At 44.1% G+C, this 16,392-nt stretch overlaps 1 protein-coding gene across 1 annotated transcript in view; it reads left to right on the top strand.

Moving 5' to 3' along the window:
* Positions 1–11,255, top strand: part of strn3 (striatin 3) — a 20,102-nt gene extending 8,847 nt beyond the window's left edge. Inside the window, exons 2-16 of the mRNA XM_022764720.1 lie at positions 4,327–4,430; positions 5,212–5,285; positions 5,872–5,950; positions 6,127–6,288; positions 6,390–6,528; positions 6,774–6,909; positions 7,529–7,668; positions 7,754–7,932; positions 9,119–9,166; positions 9,264–9,385; positions 9,846–10,013; positions 10,114–10,254; positions 10,342–10,449; positions 10,808–10,894; positions 11,023–11,255. Of these exons, the coding sequence (XP_022620441.1) occupies positions 4,327–4,430; positions 5,212–5,285; positions 5,872–5,950; positions 6,127–6,288; positions 6,390–6,528; positions 6,774–6,909; positions 7,529–7,668; positions 7,754–7,932; positions 9,119–9,166; positions 9,264–9,385; positions 9,846–10,013; positions 10,114–10,254; positions 10,342–10,449; positions 10,808–10,894; positions 11,023–11,192 (1,857 nt within the window). The 3' untranslated portion in view covers positions 11,193–11,255. The remainder of the gene's footprint in view (positions 1–4,326; positions 4,431–5,211; positions 5,286–5,871; positions 5,951–6,126; positions 6,289–6,389; positions 6,529–6,773; positions 6,910–7,528; positions 7,669–7,753; positions 7,933–9,118; positions 9,167–9,263; positions 9,386–9,845; positions 10,014–10,113; positions 10,255–10,341; positions 10,450–10,807; positions 10,895–11,022) is intronic.
* Positions 11,256–16,392: the final 5,137 nt, after the last annotated feature.

Here is a 16,392-nt window from a genome sequence, read left to right as displayed (position 1 = left end):
ACCCTGAGGTTTTTTTTTTTTGTGTTAACACGCCACTGTGCTGACGGACTGGAAAACACACGTTTCACACACACTCTAGTTGTAGCCAGGAGGTCAAAGGTCAGCCTGTTCACCTGGAGAGTCGGTGTGTATCAGTAAGGCGGGGTTGAGGCGGCGTTGCGGTGACTCCATGTTTTGATAAGGAGGGCAGGGCTGTGGGACGCCAGGCTGTAATTAGGCGTCCTGGCCTACTGGGCCCTGCTCTGACGGCCCCGTCCCAGCTGGACGCTAAAAGTAGACGTCCCTGAAATAATTGAAGCGCACTCACACACACACACACACACACACACACACACACACACACACACACACACACACTACCTATCAATAACAAAATGAAGACGACAGTTAAAGCCACATGACAACTTTTGATTGTTGCTTTAAACTTAAAATTTCAGTTGTTTGAAATTGGTGGAAATTAATATTTACTCTCAGTAATTCATTCATTTAAGAGTTATGTGTGTGTGTGTGTGTGTGTGTGTGTGTGTGTGTGTGTGTGTGTGTGTGTGTGTGTGTGTGTATATGTGTGTGTGTGATGCAGTTGTTCAGAGGAATGGCTGATGACTCCCCCCACCCCTGTTTAGTCCGAGTCTGTCAGCTTGGTAAATCTGGGCCAGTGAGCTCACTTCACACACACACACACACACACACACACACACACACACACACACACACACCCCTTCGTCATCACCATCACCCCGCTGCTCTGACCTCACTCCAGCCCCCTAAGGAGCACTTGATTCATGCTCGCCAGGTGCACGGGGCGGGAGGGGTGGTGTGGCCTCAGTCCTCAGCTGAGAACAGACGATGAGACTTCAGAGTCCAGATGAACTTTTTGTGAAGAGATTCAACATTGTTCAACCTTTATTTAAAACCTGGAGGAATCATGACGTGAAACAGAATAAATACACAAGATACTGAAGGACAAAACAAACAAACAGTTAAACACAGTAACGGAGAGCGGAGGAGTTTCAGTCGTCACGGCTTTGAACCGACTGATAGGAACTGTTGTGTTTAGTTGTGTAGTTGTGATGTGTGTTGTAAAATCCCCCAGGGACTTTTAGCTCCAGCCAATCACATGAACAGGTGCAGTTGAGTAAGGAAGTGATGGATGATGGGATGTTGCGTCTTCTTGTTAGAGGTGTCATAAACAAACACGATGTTGAGACTTGTGTTAGGATCACTCTGTTGTAAGGTTGAACAGGTGTGAAGTAAAGCTGACGGCACAGGTGTTCAAGACGAGACAAAGGTGTTTTCACAGTCCTGTAGATTCTCTTCTGTTCTACCACTGAAACCAGCTTTTCAAAAGATAAAACCTCTTTTTAAAGTAAAGGCTGGGCGGATTCATCAAACATTAGAAAGGCCACATGTTTTTAAACACCTGGATTTATCATCCAGGTTCAGGTGTAGGTCGGACCGAAGCTGAACAATTAATGGAAATATTATCGAAATCGCAGTGTGGCCACGTGCAAAATCTAAATCACAGCAGCTGCAGTATTTTTGATAAAAGGTGAAATGTGTCATAAAGACTCGTGTTGCAATATCTGCCAAAAAATAATTGCAATATGATTTTTTTCTTTTTCCGTCTATAAAACATGAAAGAGAAATGTCCGTCACGCTTCGACCTCCAGCACCAGCTGACGTCTCCACATGTTCTTCGGTCTTGAGCATCATTCCCAAGATTTTCAGAGAAGAAGAGAAACGATGAAGTTGTGACTATAAAACGTTTTTCACAGCTGGATGTCTGTGTGTTGGCTCAAAGTGCAGCAACACGACAAACATTAACTAAACGTCAGACGGACGCTGGTTCACACACACACACACACACTGTAAGAGTGTGTGACAGCAAATATTCAAGTTAAAACTAGATTACGCAAGAGCACAGTGCAAACACTCCTGGGTTTTTCCTTAAGGAAATAAAAGTAGCATCTGACAGAGGATATGTACAGTTTGATATATTTAGATCTAAGGCTGCAACTAACAATCATTTTTTATTAACAATTCATCTGACGATTGATCTCTAGATGAATTGATTGTTTGGTTTATGAAACCTGTGAGACCCCGACAGCCCAAAACCCAAAGATAGTTCAATTTCCTGCGACAGAGACGTCACAGTGGACGAGCTGGAACCATCACGTTCCACATTTCTCATCTTAAATCATCACTGGAATGATTCATCTGTTATGGAAGTTAATTTTCTGATGATCAGTTAATTGATAAATCTGTATTTGTTCTGTTTAGATGAACAACAGTCATAAAAACATGTGATCAATGCCCTGACTGCATAATGAGTCATTGTCAGTTCCCAGTAACCGTCTGTGACTCACAGTGAACTCAAATCACTGCTGCGTTTTAGAGGAATTGTCCTTTAATTCAAGTCTCTTCGTCACAGTCGACTGAGCTGCTGAACGTGGGTCAAATGTGTGGTTGTTTACTGTGTGTGTGTGTGTGTGTAGGTATGTATGAGCAGCGATCATGTAGCAATCACACACACACACACACTGGTCTTCTGGTATGTCAGAGTGATGTCGGGGGTGCTGTGGAGCTGTGGCTGTCAATCACAGAGCCGGCCAATCGGAGCACATCTGAATTAGTGTGGTGTGTTATGTAATCCGCCTCCCAGACTCCCTATCCTTGTCTCTCTCTGTTTTGGCCCGGGGGAGGACCTCTAGTTTCCCCGTCGTCATGGCGACCTTCACTAGAGGAAGTCGCGACCCCCCAACCGCCCCAGTTTTGCCTCGACCCCCCCCCCCCTGTTGCCATGGGCACGCTGGCAGAGAGCTCTCAGTGTGTGTGCGCTGGTATAAATAGCTCTGAGCCTCCGGCCTCCGTCAGTGTTGGGTTTCAGGAGCAGCTGCTCACAGACAGACAGACGGACAGATGGACAGAGAGACAGACAGGTGTGGTCAGTCAGACAGGAAGTGCTGCTGATGGACAGGTGATGGGGGTGATGTGGAGGCTCAGGGTTTTCAGTGTTTGTCCATGTGTCTCTCGTAAAAGAGGATAATTCGTCCTGATAGTTTTCTCCATCATTTCCATCAGTAATAACAAACCTGTGAAGTGGGAGGAGCTATTTATTTATCAGAAGGTGCTTTTTGTCCAATAAGCTCCAGAGACCAGAGGAAGTATGAACTAAACATCAGGGCATTACCTGTCCGTCTTTCCAGGATCAGGTCAAATAGACGTGTGGCAGGCACCATAAAACCAAGAAGAAGAAGTTCCTGTGTTGATGCTTCGTATCCATTGTAAAACCGATACCACAGAAGAAGAGGGGCACTCTGAATTCTCACACAGGCTTAAATGGTGGCGTCCTAATTTGCAGTTGAATGACAGTTTATCCACGTGGACGGATTAAGACGCATCACTGAGACACCTTCAAAGAGATCTGATGCTGAAGACGCAGCGGCTGATTTAAAGCGAACAGCTCCTCGTCAGGAAAACTGCTGAAGTGAAACAGATCGACTGTGTGTGAAGGTGTTTTTGTGCAGTTTGAAAATCAGTCTCAGCCCAGTGTGGGAGGGATTCGGAGAGCTGTCAATCATCCACTGCACAGCTCTGTCATTAACAAACACCTGCTGAGCGTTTACAGGCCGCAGCGAGAGACTCCTCACAGAGTCACTGCAGGTCGACTTGATAGTGAAGAAAGTGTCTAAACATGGACGTGGATATGAAGTTGGAATTAATTCATTTCCACATTTGTTGACATGGTTTACACAATAGTATAGAACATTATGACTTTCTTGTTTATAAGAATTTAGTTTGTTTTCTGAAATGGAAATAGATGCAGCAGCTGGTTCATCCCACATATTTATTTAATTTTTCTTTGTGACTTATTGGATTGAATTATGAAAAGTTTTCTTCTCTGTTGTTGAGAAGTGAAATCACTGAATAGTGAGTTATTGTATTATTAGACAGATTTGTGTTGGTTGATGAATTTAAGGGGACCCCAGGAAGACTAGCCATGGTTACAACACAGTTGTTATTGGGGATCTAAATATATAATATAATGTAAATAGGTATTATTTTAAAAAAACAACTGAAATAATAGAAGTAAATATTTAAATGAATCCCATCTGAGAGCTTATTAATGCCTCTTTTAATTGTCTTTTTAAAATCAGGCGATGATCACATTGATCACATTGACTCTGGTGGATGACGACATGAATTGTGAATCTCTCTCTCTCTCTGTGTGTCTGTCTGTCTGTCTCTGTGTGTGTGTGTGTGTGTGTCTGTCTGTCTGTCTGTCTGTCTGTCTGTTTCTCTGTGTGTGTTGTGTTGTGTGTCCAGGCGAGGATAGCGTTCCTGCAGGGAGAGAGGAAAGGTCAGGAGAACCTGAAGAACGACCTGGTCAGAAGAATAAAGATGTTAGAATACGCTCTGAAGCAGGAGAGGTAAGAAACCCTTCAGTGTCACTGACTCTTCTTCTCCTGTCATCATGTTACTCATTATCACAACATTAAAGGGCCGTGCTGCTGATTTCTTTCACGCTTTAGTCATTTTATTAAAAATCATGTGCTTCATCGTTTCCCTAGAAGTTTGTTTTCCCTCCTTCCAGACGACCTTCGGTTTCACTTTGTTTCTATGAAAATCGACTTTCAGGCTTGAAACTTGCTGCAGGGAAAAAAAATCTGACACAGTCGATGTTTAATCAGGTTTATTTTTGTCCTTTATCAAAGTTAAATGTCAGCATTGATTTCAAATACAGCTGCAAGCACAGGCCGATCCAAGTCTACAGCTGTGTTGCATTCATGTGTTGATGGGAAGAAGGGAAAAGTGTCCACTTTATTAGGCACCCCTATACAATCTAATGCTGTCTAACTTCTCTAAGTGTTGAGCCGTAGAGTCGACTTGTACGATGTAACGTTCAGGTTTTGGTGAACTGACGGATCTGAATCTGTTTTTAAAACAGTAATGTGATGTATATAAATTCTGTTTGCGGCCCAAACTGATGAATCGGAGTCGGTATGGAAAACTGATCTGGGTTCAGCCTGGAGCTTCAGGCTTCTGCAGTGCAGTCTGAGGGTTCAGGGTCAGTGGGAGTAAGAATAAAACTGTCTTCACTTTTGGTTTTCCAGTGTGTGATCAGTTTCACAGCCTCAGTCTGAACTTTTACTTCCGTCTTGTTCTTGAATCGAGCTGGATCATAAATGTTTTCCTCCGTTTCCTCCTCAGAGCAAAATATCACAAGTTAAAATATGGAACAGAGTTGAACCAAGGAGAGATGAAGATGCCAAGCTTTGAATCAGGTACGTGACCCGACGCGAGGAGACATGTTTGTTCCAAAGTGAAACCAGCAGAGGGAATACGGACTCTGTTACACTCTCATCTCCCTCCACTTTAATCTCTTCTTCTCTCTCAGCTTTATATCCTGCTTTCATCTCCTCCTCTTCCTCTCTTTCTTCACTTCCTTCTTCTTACTTCTCTCCTCCATGTTACCTTTTTTCCCTCTCCCGACACTTGAACTCATCGTATTGATCGGATTCAGCGCTCCTCCTGGTTAGGATCAGTCCTCTCAGTCCCAGAGTTATCACTGACCCAGTGACTAGGATCTCATCGAGGGCGTCGCACTGTAGATTAAAAATCAATCAATCAGACTTAATTTGTGTTGCACATAAAATAATAAAACTCTAAAACAGAAATAAAAGTAGGATATTACAAATCAAATCAAAATGAAACAAAATAATAAAGATAAAATAATGAAGTGCTAAAAGAGAGGAGATGTTTGGAAGAGAGTAAAACCAGAAATAAAAGTAGAAATAAAATAAATAACCAGAAATAAAAGGACAACAGTCCCTGTGTCGCCTCATTGTCTGTTCTGTGTTCGTCCTCCAGACACCAAAGACTCAGAGGTCTCTGCTGTTCCCGCCAACAGTCAGCTCACCTGGAAACAAGGAAGACAGCTGCTCAGACAGTAAGAGCGCACACACACACACACACACACACACACACACACAAATATTAACATGCAACAACTAACCAATCAACAGAAAATTAATTGGCAATCATCACACTAATCAGCTAGTTACTGTTTTCCTGTTCTGAGTGTGATCAACAGTCCATATGCAATTTTGTGTGTGGTGTGTTCAGGTACCTGCAGGAAGTCGGATACACGGACACCATCCTGGATGTTCGCACCCAGAGGGTTCGCTCTCTGCTCGGCTTGTCGGGATCAGAGCAGAACGGATCCGTGGAGAACAAGAACCTGCAGCACCTGATCAACGGAACGGAGCGCCGCAAGGACAGCAAGAGGTACACACACACACACACACACACACACACACACACACACACACACAGATAGTGGGGTCAGAGGTCACACAGAGGTAACACGTGAATGTTTTTGTGTCCAGGAGTCCAGGTGACGTTCTGGAGACGTTTAACTTCCTAGAAAACGCAGAGGACAGCGATGAAGACGAGGATGAGGAGGGAGACCTGATGGACGACATCAGCACCGACAAACACCACCGAGCCAAGAAACACAAGACCAAGGCACGCACACACACACACACACACACACACACACACACACACATATTTTCCTTCCTCCCTATCTACTTCGTTCCTTCCCTCTTCCCTCCTCCTCTGATGTCCCTCCCTCGTTTTCTCCCTGTTTTCATTTTGTTCTTCCTTCCTTCCTTCCTTCCTTCCTTCCTTCCTTCCTTTCTCTTTCCTTGCCCACTTCCTTCAAAGTTTTTATTTTTTTCCTAATTCTTCCCTCTCTCCTCCTCCTCTAGGTCGGGAACGAGGGCTTGGCGTCGGAGGACGACGCCGACACAGAGGAGGCTCTGAAGGAGTTTGACTTCTTGGTGACGGGCGAGGACGGAGAGGGAGCGGGCGAAGCTCGGAGCTCTGGAGACGGGACGGAGTGGGGTGAGAAACTCAGATTAAATACAAGCATGAAAAAAAGATCTAGTTTTCTGTCATAGAGACAAATCCATGTGATGATTTACATGTGAACAGATGACGATTGCGTGCGTGCGTGTGTGTGGAAGTTATTCAGTCTGGATGTGAAGGTGCTGCATCAGGAGTTACTGTTAGCTTCTGATGTCAATCATCAGAGGAAACGCAGCATTTCATTTACAAATCTGACCCTTTAAGATACTGAGTTCCAAACTTGCAAAAGATCAGCAGGATGCCGGTTCAACGTCGGCTCCATGTCGGCAGACTGCTCCGTCTTAGCCGGTCCCCTGTCGGCTCTGCCTCGGCATGTCGCCCAGAGTCAACACATGAGGATTTAATGCAGATTTATAGACGTGACATGAATGTAATGGAGCAGATGTTGGAGGGTTTTGTGTTTTATCTTTGTTACATGTGTTGCAGGCTCTGCTGCTCAGATCTGAGGGTGGAAGCAGTTAGAAAGTAAAATCCCTCACATGCATTAGACAGTTATTGTATTGTAGGTGTCACTGCAGAGACGAGTAGAGAGTGACGTCACTTTGATAAGAGATAAGTGTTTTATTAAAGTTCCTCTATGTCTTTCTCTCTGTAGCTGAGCCTCTGCCATTTCCTACCGGCGGGGGGAAGTCCTTCCTGTTGGGGGGGTCGGACGACGTGCTGGAGAGCGTGCTGGGTTTGGGTGACCTCGCTGACCTCACCGTCACAAACGATGACACAGATTACAGCTACGACGTAAGACACGAACAAACCGCACATTGGTTTAAAGACTCGGACCTGTGTGAAATGACTTTAATCACGTGTCGTGTGTTTACCTCAGCTGCCATCCAATAAGGAGTCTTCATTCAGGAAGACGTGGAACCCGAAGTACACACTGCGGAGCCACTTCGACGGCGTTCGAGCGCTGGCCTTCCACCCTGTCGAGCCCTGCCTGGTCACCGTGTCCGAGGACCACACCCTCAAACTGTGGAACCTCACCAAGACCGTCCCCGCCAAAAAGTACGTCAGTGACACCTGAAGCAGTTAATAAGTGACAAAGAGGCAGCGTTACCAACCACCAGCTTCCACTGTTGTTCAAGTAGAGGATGTAATTAACCTAATTAACTGATCATTCATGCTCATCTAGAGCGCAGTTGTCCACCGGTCGAGTGCAGGCGGCTACTTCACAATAAAAGTCTTGTGCATGCCTTTGCTCTTGGCATAGTATCCAGTATCTAGCTCTCTGGCAGCAGTTGGAGGATTTCATTTTGAAACCACTTGGGGCACATGACAGAATTAACGCTGGGAACACACTGCCTGCATGTGCGTTGCGTATGCGTTGCATGTGAGTTGTGTGTGCGTGGCGGCTGCTGCAGCTCTGTCTTTCTACACAGAGTTTACAGGTTACTCAGTGTTAGATTTCTTTTCACTATAAATTAATTTCTTAATTTATTTTTGACAAAACGTCACTAAAATCACTCTGTCTCCACATGCAGCTGCTAAAAGGGTTGAAAAATATATATTTATATTTTTTCATGTCTGTGTCATATTCAGATTCTGCCTAGACAGAGAAACTATGGTGGAAGGTGTCAGTTTTATTTAAAGTTTATCCACAGACGGTGTGTATCAATCAGAATACTTTAATTAGGTTGCATTACAGGTGCTCTCTCTCATGAACAGAAAACAACAAAGAATAGAGAATAAGAAGTAAGATTATTAAGATAAAATATAAAGATAAAAGTGAAAATATGTCCTTATACTATATATTTATTTATATATAAATAAAACAACTTAAATGTGACAATATATGGTGTGATTGCACAGTTGAAGTGTATGTGCAGTATATCTGTGCGGTCTCATCAGAGGGAGTTGGTGACAGATCACAGGATGTTTCTTTGTGTTGACTCTCTTGACTTCAGAGGAAAATCCTGTCTCCTCGCCGCCGACAGCGCTTCAGTATTAGCATCTCATTTGCCTCATCTGACACTGTTCAGCTAAACTTCAAATACAGTCAGTGTCCCGCACATAATCCCTGTAAAGAATCCCCCTTCAAGATTTACCACAGCGCACCACATCACCACGGAGCTCAGCTGAGAGGAGACGCCGTGTTTTCAGCCTTTTAGATAAAAGCTGCTGAGATGAGGATGAGGATGAAGAGGAGGGTGGTGATGAAGATGATAATGTTTTATTTCCACTGTTTTTGCAGAAGTGCCTCTTTTGATGTGGAACCCATCTACACATTCAGAGCCCATGTGTACGTATCTATACACACACACACACACACACACACACACAGAGCTGGTTTACTGTCTGTTGTGTGGTAACTGAAGGTCTGTGTCTCTGTGTGTCAGTGGTCCAGTGTTGTCGTTGGCGATGACCTCCAGTGGCGAACAGTGTTTCAGCGGAGGCATCGACTCAACCATCCAGTGGTGGAACATCCCCAGCTCAAATGTCGACCCCTACGACACCTACGGTACACACACACACACACACACACACACACACACACACACACACACACACACAGACTCAGGAGAGAAACGGTGAGCTGCAGCTTCACTCTCACTCTGTCTCACAGTTAGCGTGTTCACCCAGAAGTTGTGTTTACATCGATGTCGATCGAAGCCGGAGCCGATAAATCCGGGATGTGACCTGGGAGTGAACGCTGATTGTACCATTTTGAGAACAAGGAGAAGACGAAATGTCCTGACCGCACAAAAATGTGCCCCATGTTCCAAAAATACACCAATATACCTGAATGTATAAAACTGTTTCTGTGAAAAATGGCGTCACTTTTCAAACGTGTCTTTCTTTCTGGAAGTGTTCTCGCTCTCAGGTTCTACTTTTGAAACGAATTTGAAGTATAAAAGCAAAAGTTGCTCCATTTTCTAAACACTAGACTCCTCCCCTGCTTTCTCCTCTTGTCCAATCAGATCCCAGCGTCCTAGCGGGCTCGTGGCTGGGGCACACAGACGCCGTGTGGGGATTGGCTTACAGCGGCATCAAGAACCGCCTCCTGTCCTGCTCGGCAGACGGAACGGTGAAGCTGTGGAACCCGACAGAGAAGAACCCCTGCATCGGCACTTTCAACACAAACAAGGGTGAGAACGTGGCGCAGCCCCCCCCCCCCAGAGGAGACCGCCAGATGTAACTGCTTCTGTCACGTACTTTCCTCTTACTAACATGTCTGTGTGTCTGCAGAGCACGGGATTCCCACATCTGTGGACTTCAACGGTTGTGACCCCGCCCACATGGTGGCGTCCTTTAACAGTGGAGACGTGGTGGTGTACGACCTGGAGACCTCCCAGCATGCACTGGTGCTGAAGGGCCAGGGAGATGGCAGTAAGGACACACACACACACACACACAGAAGTGTGTAATAATGCGTCTCTTTAATCATTTGTTTTGTTTTTAACCCCGCCCCCTCAGCTCTCCCCGGGTCCAATCATATCAACAAGGTGGTGAGTCATCCCACGCTGCCGGTCACCATCACCGCTCACGAAGACCGACACATCAAGTTCTACGATAACAAGTCAGGTCAGACATCCACCTGCTCACCTGTCCACCTGCTCACCTGTCCACCTGCTCACCTGTCCACCTGCTCACCTGTCCACCTCAGTAACACCTTGAGGGAATTTCTTCACATTTGGTGCAAACATCAGAATTTAGTGGTCAAAGGTCAAAGGTCACTGTGACCTCATATAACACGTTTATTTATTTGGCCATAGCTGAAGAATTCACACAGTAATAATAAAATGAAGTGATGACCGTTTATATCCGAAAGGTTAAAGGTCATCTTCCCTGTGACATCATAACGTTCTGTAAACACACTTTGTATGAACGCGTCATAAACCGCCTCTCATCCACCTGTTTGACCTCTCCTGTCTGTGCGCAGGTAAAGTGATCCACGCCATGGTGGCTCACCTGGACGCAGTGACCAGTCTGGCCGTGGATCCCAACGGGATCTACCTGATGTCTGGCAGTAAGTCGCACACATCAAACAGAATCTGTGATGGTTTTATTTTCACCAAAATTTTTCACTGACATGATCGCGAACATGTTTCCTCCTCCTCCTCTCCTCCCCTTCCTCCTCCTCTTCCTCCTCCTCAGGTCACGACTGCTCTCTGCGTCTGTGGAACCTCGACAGTAAAACGTGCGTTCAGGAGATCACCGCTCACCGTAAGAAGAGCGAGGAGGCCATCTACGACGTGGCCTTCCACCCCTCCAAGGCGTACATCGCCTCCGCCGGAGCCGACGCCCTCGCCAGGGTCTACGTCTAGACTAGGAGGAGGAGGAGGAAGAAGAAGAGGGGGAGGAGGAATCAGATGACTGCGGGGCGAGAGACTCAGAGAGAGAGAGAGAGAGAGAGAGAGAGAGAGGCGAGGGCGTTCACACACACACACACACACACGCACACACACACACACACACACGCACACACACACACACACACACGCACACACACACACACACACACGCACACACACACACACACACACGCACACACACACACACACACACGCACACACACACACACACACACACACACACACAAAGGATTCAGGTCTGTTCAGGTCTCTGAACACAGAATATATATTAATGAAAGACTGGAGGTGATGAGGATCTCCACTGGACGACTGAACACACACACACACACACACACACACACACACACACACACACACACAGTTTAAGTTAAGAGGTGGAGCGCTGACTGACTGAGAGACGTTCAGGAACGTTGTGGAAATGTTGTTTAAACCTGCAGGTCGACACACAGCAGCTCACCTGCAGCTCACCTGTCCTGTGATGTCATCTCCCCCCCTCCCAGTCTGAACATAGCTCTGATGACACTACATGAAGCCCCACCCCCTCCCTCCCTTCCTCCCTCCCTCTCTCCCTCCCTCCCTTGTTTTAACGCTAGTTTGACCTGCAGCTCGGACAGGAGCGGAGCCGGCTCAGTGGCGTTCTTGTTTCCGTCAGCGTTCTGTAGTTTGCCGTGTTTTTCATCAACATCACGTCCGGATGTTTCCACGTTTGGTTCTCGCAGCGGGAGAACGTCCCTGGGAGAGCTGCCAGCGCTGCGTCCAACGCTCAGCAAACGCCCCACAGCGTCTGATTTCTGCACAAACACAATATCGTTCCACCTTAACTCTGCACCAGCCGCTCAGCTGCAGGACAGGAACCAACGACTCACAGGATTATTTTGGCATTTTTGTTTTTTTTTTATGTGACGGTTCATAAAGTCGAGAAATTCCCCAAACAGAATCGGACCTATTACATCATGTTTTAACTTCACCACTCGAGCCAATCAGTGTCCAGTGTCTCTCTGAAGGCGTCACCTTGGACTCTGCAGAACTGTGATGGACATCTTCAAACGCTGAAATGATTGAATGATTGATCAGTGAATTGGTTATGAGCCCGGTGATCAGCAGCAGCCCTCAGGTGTTGCTCTTCGCTCCTGCTAAAATAAATCGGTTCAAGTTTTCAGCGCTGATAAAAGAGCAGGGGGCCAGTTGCACAAAACACCTTAAGTTTGATACTTAAGTCTGAAACTTGAGGTTTAATTTCTCTTGAATCTCTTCAAAGGTTTTCTTAGTTAAGGAAAAAATTTGAGGCATTTGCAGCAGTAAAATTCTACTGTTTCCATGGAGACCGTTGATTCGCTGCCATAAGGAACACTCTTCATTTATCACCATAAAGTTTGGTCATATTTCAGTTAAGATGAAGTCAGTGGTACCTTTAGGTTTTTCCTTAGTTTGGTCACTAAGGTCTTTTGTAAAATGCTTTAACTGACTTTAATTGATTCCTTAAGTTTAAGACTAAGATAAGGAGAAAACCTGAAATACTTCAGTGAACATTTTGAGGAAACTTAAAAAAAGAAAAAAAAAGACTTAAGGGTTTTTTGAGCAGATGTTTATATTTTAAAGAAACTTTAACTCAGACTTTGAGGAAAATCTTAACTTAAGGTGTTTTGCAACCGGCCCCAGGACTTTTATTCAAGCGGTTTTGAGTTTCTCTCCCCTAGTAGTGATGGTTTCTATAGCAACAACGATCTGTTGTTGTTTTCTGCCGTGACATCACCGCTGAGACAAACAGGCGACAAATGCTGCTGTAAAAAGGCGGGAAACATTAACCATGAAGAAAAATGTTCGCCATGTGCGTGATGGTGGAAAATGTTGACGTTGACATGAAGCTGCGTTCACCTCGAGGTAAATGAAACGGTTTTAAATGTTGGAAAGTGTTGCACGTGACAAACTGAGCTGAACCACAGAAGAAGAAGAAGAAGATCGGAGGCGGGTTTTTCCTTTAAAGCGTGTTTTAACCCTCTGTGCTTCTTTCTCTTTGAGTTTTTTAATAATTAAATCTGAACCAAAGCTTCAGGAAAACAACAAAAAACAAACAAACAAACAGCTGTTCTCAGATTTTAACCTGCCCAACTTTTTTACAGTGTTTTTAAAGGATGAGTGGATTTTTGAAAACGGGTCAAAGTTGGAGAAACTTCATGAACACGTGGGGTTAGAAATCAGATCATCTGTCGCCGTTTGTCTCCGACGAGGTTTGAGCTGATTGGCTGTGGAGGATTGGTCGCCTCAGCCCCTGGTGGCCCAATCAGAGCCCTGTGTTTAAACCCCGCCCCATGTAAGGACTGTGGTCCCAGATGTTGTTTTTTTTTTGTTTGTATAAAATAAATTAGTTTTTATAATCCGTTTTTTTTTTTTTTTTTCTCTAAATGTCACCGAGGAGGATTCTGGTTCCTCTTTCCCGTCCAGTCCTGCCATCGACCCCGCCCGCCTCACGCCCCGATGACTCACAGACCTGCGGCCCGTCTCAGGCCGGTTCTTTTCACAAACTCTGGGTTCAGTTTTTGGATCCTGTCACAGATTTAATGTAGAGAGTAAAGGAGAGAGGAGGGAGGGAGCTGCTGAGGAGGAGGAGGAGGAGGACAATCCTTTTATTCTCTCCTGATGCTGTGTTCACGTCTCATGGGGCTGATGGTAGAGACACAAATACAGTTGAATGACGCTGAAGAAGACGTCAGCTAAAGTTACGTTGAGTTCAAGGACGATCTGTCATCTGAGCGATTTGTCTTTAAAATATAAAAGCTGCTAAAAAAAAAAAAAATGTCCACGTCCTCCATGTTTGCGTGTTGTTTGTTCTCCTGGTTTTGGTTTGTCTTCAACAACCTCAGGAAAATGTTGAGTAGGAGTTTAAACATTAATGAACACCTCGGTCGGATACAGCTTCTCTGTGATGGATTCGTTCATTTGAAGCGACCTTCGTCCCAAACTTCAGATCAGATACTGACATGCTGAGCAGCTGAAAGGAACAACTTCAGGGTGTGTTTGTTATTCTGAGTTTCACCGTGAAGATTCAGTGTTTGACTGCAGAAATCAGACTTTTACAATAACATTTGAATCCATTTTTACTGTCAGTTTTATTCATGTGTAGCTGTGATCTGTCGAGTCCAAGGTGACGTCGCTCAGTGCTGCACAGAGAGGAAGCTGATTGATTTTATAGTTGTTTTTTTAAATAAAGAAAATATGTTTAAAATAAAATAGACCTTCAAAAAAGACAAAATAAAAAATGATAAAGGTTTGATGGCGATGTATCGTGTTGAAGTGAAGCATCACAGTTCATGTTTTGGCAGTTTGACACTAACCTCTGTTAATAAACTTGGAAATACTCGGCTTTACAGAGTCCCTGAACACACCACAGTCTCAGTCTGAGTGTTGGGTGTAAACAGGTGACGACGCTGCAGTAAATCCTCTAGAGGTCTGCAGGCTCCTCCTCCTCCTCCTCAAATCACTGTGTGATCATTTTCTCCACGTTTCTCGGTCACAGCTTCACTGAGCAGGAGTTACTTATTTATATCATTAGATGGTTTTTAGTCTCATCTAGTAGAACCGGTTCCGACCCGCTCGGACTCGCGGGAAGTTTTTCATTTTATCGTCGTGTTCCGGTTTTAATTTAATTTTTCTAACTGAAGGGATTTGTAACGCGCGCGGCTCCTGATCGATCACAACTCCAAACAAAACGTTTTATTTTTGTTTTATTTTCACCCACGCTACAACTTACTGTGTAACTAAAGACTTTTTTTTGTTTGTGTAATGCATGATTAATACAATAAAAGTATTTTTTCTAGTCTTCCAAAAAATGGATAAAAAAAAAGGTTCTGATCAGTTTGCGAGTTTTGATGAGTTTTGGTTAAAGTTTTTTTTTTTTTTTTTTTTTTGATTTACAAACTATGAAACAGCAGATTTTAAAGATTGTACCACATAGCAGAATACAACTGTTGAAATGTATATAAAATGTCTATAATAACTATTAAATGGTGTACCTGTACAGAGGCTGCCGCTCCCTCCTCATTCTGCTGCACCGCACCACAGGAACACAACCGCCAAAATAAAAGCTCCAGCAAAGTTTGACACCTGAGGTTTTTGCAGAAGAGCTGCAACAGTCAGTCAGTTCATTGATTAGCTGATCTAACGAAAACTAATCACCAGGTTTTGTGATGATAATTAAATAAATTCTTTTGGAGTCAAACTATTTATTAAACGACAAGAACGAATATCCTGTTGAAATCCATTAAAACGTAAAGTTACCGTCATTAATAACATTAATGAACCCATGATGCCTCAAGTTCTTTCAAAAATGTATTTCATGTGAAAACATTTAAAGTATCTGTTTCCATGGAAACAACCCAAACCCACTTTACAAAATGAACTCTTCCTTTCAGAATAAACTGCTTCTGTGAAGAACAAATGATCAAACTGATTTTACAGGTGAGTCCAACACCTTGAGGCTTTCGCTGTTGAGCTGTTCTTATAGATTTATAGATTTGTAGGAGCTTTTGAAAATGAGTGTAAGTGTTAATTCAATGTGTGTAATAGAGTCACTTTAAATGCTTTACAGATGAAAACAGTTGAAATGAGAGCTGCTTGCTAACACACAAAATATTGACTTTCTTTTTGACCAGATATTTTATTGCCTTCATGTACATACGTACCAGTTTTTTTTTTTTTGAGTATATTTTTTGGGCTTTTTATGCCTTTATTGACAGTGCAGTAGAGAGAGACAGGAGGTGGGGAGGCAGCATGCATCAAAGGCCGTCCGATGCGGGACTCGAACCGGGGCCGACTGCAGCGAGGACTGTGGCCTCCACACATGGGGCACCTGCTTAGACCACTGCGCCACACGATACCCCACTTATTTTTTTTAACTAGATAATTTAGTTTTATTTTTAACTAAACTTTTATGATGAAAATTTAAATGTACTTTAGTGGAGAAAATTCATGGAAAACCTTTGATACTTTTCATATGTCTTAAAATGTAGATTTTTGAAACAGTGTAAACAATAAAAACAAGGTAAAATTTAATTTATTGTTTAAAGTTTAAGCAAAGAAACACTGGAGATAGTTTCTGTTTGGGCAGCTGAGATTCAATAAGTGAACGTAGTTTAAGTGTCAGTCAAAATAAAAA

This window comes from Seriola dumerili, unplaced genomic scaffold, assembly GCF_002260705.1.
Source record: "Seriola dumerili isolate Sdu_G_001 unplaced genomic scaffold, Sdu_1.0 BDQW01000565.1, whole genome shotgun sequence".
NCBI classification, from domain to species: domain Eukaryota; kingdom Metazoa; phylum Chordata; class Actinopteri; order Carangiformes; family Carangidae; genus Seriola; species Seriola dumerili.
This window is presented reverse-complemented; position numbering and strand designations above follow the sequence as displayed.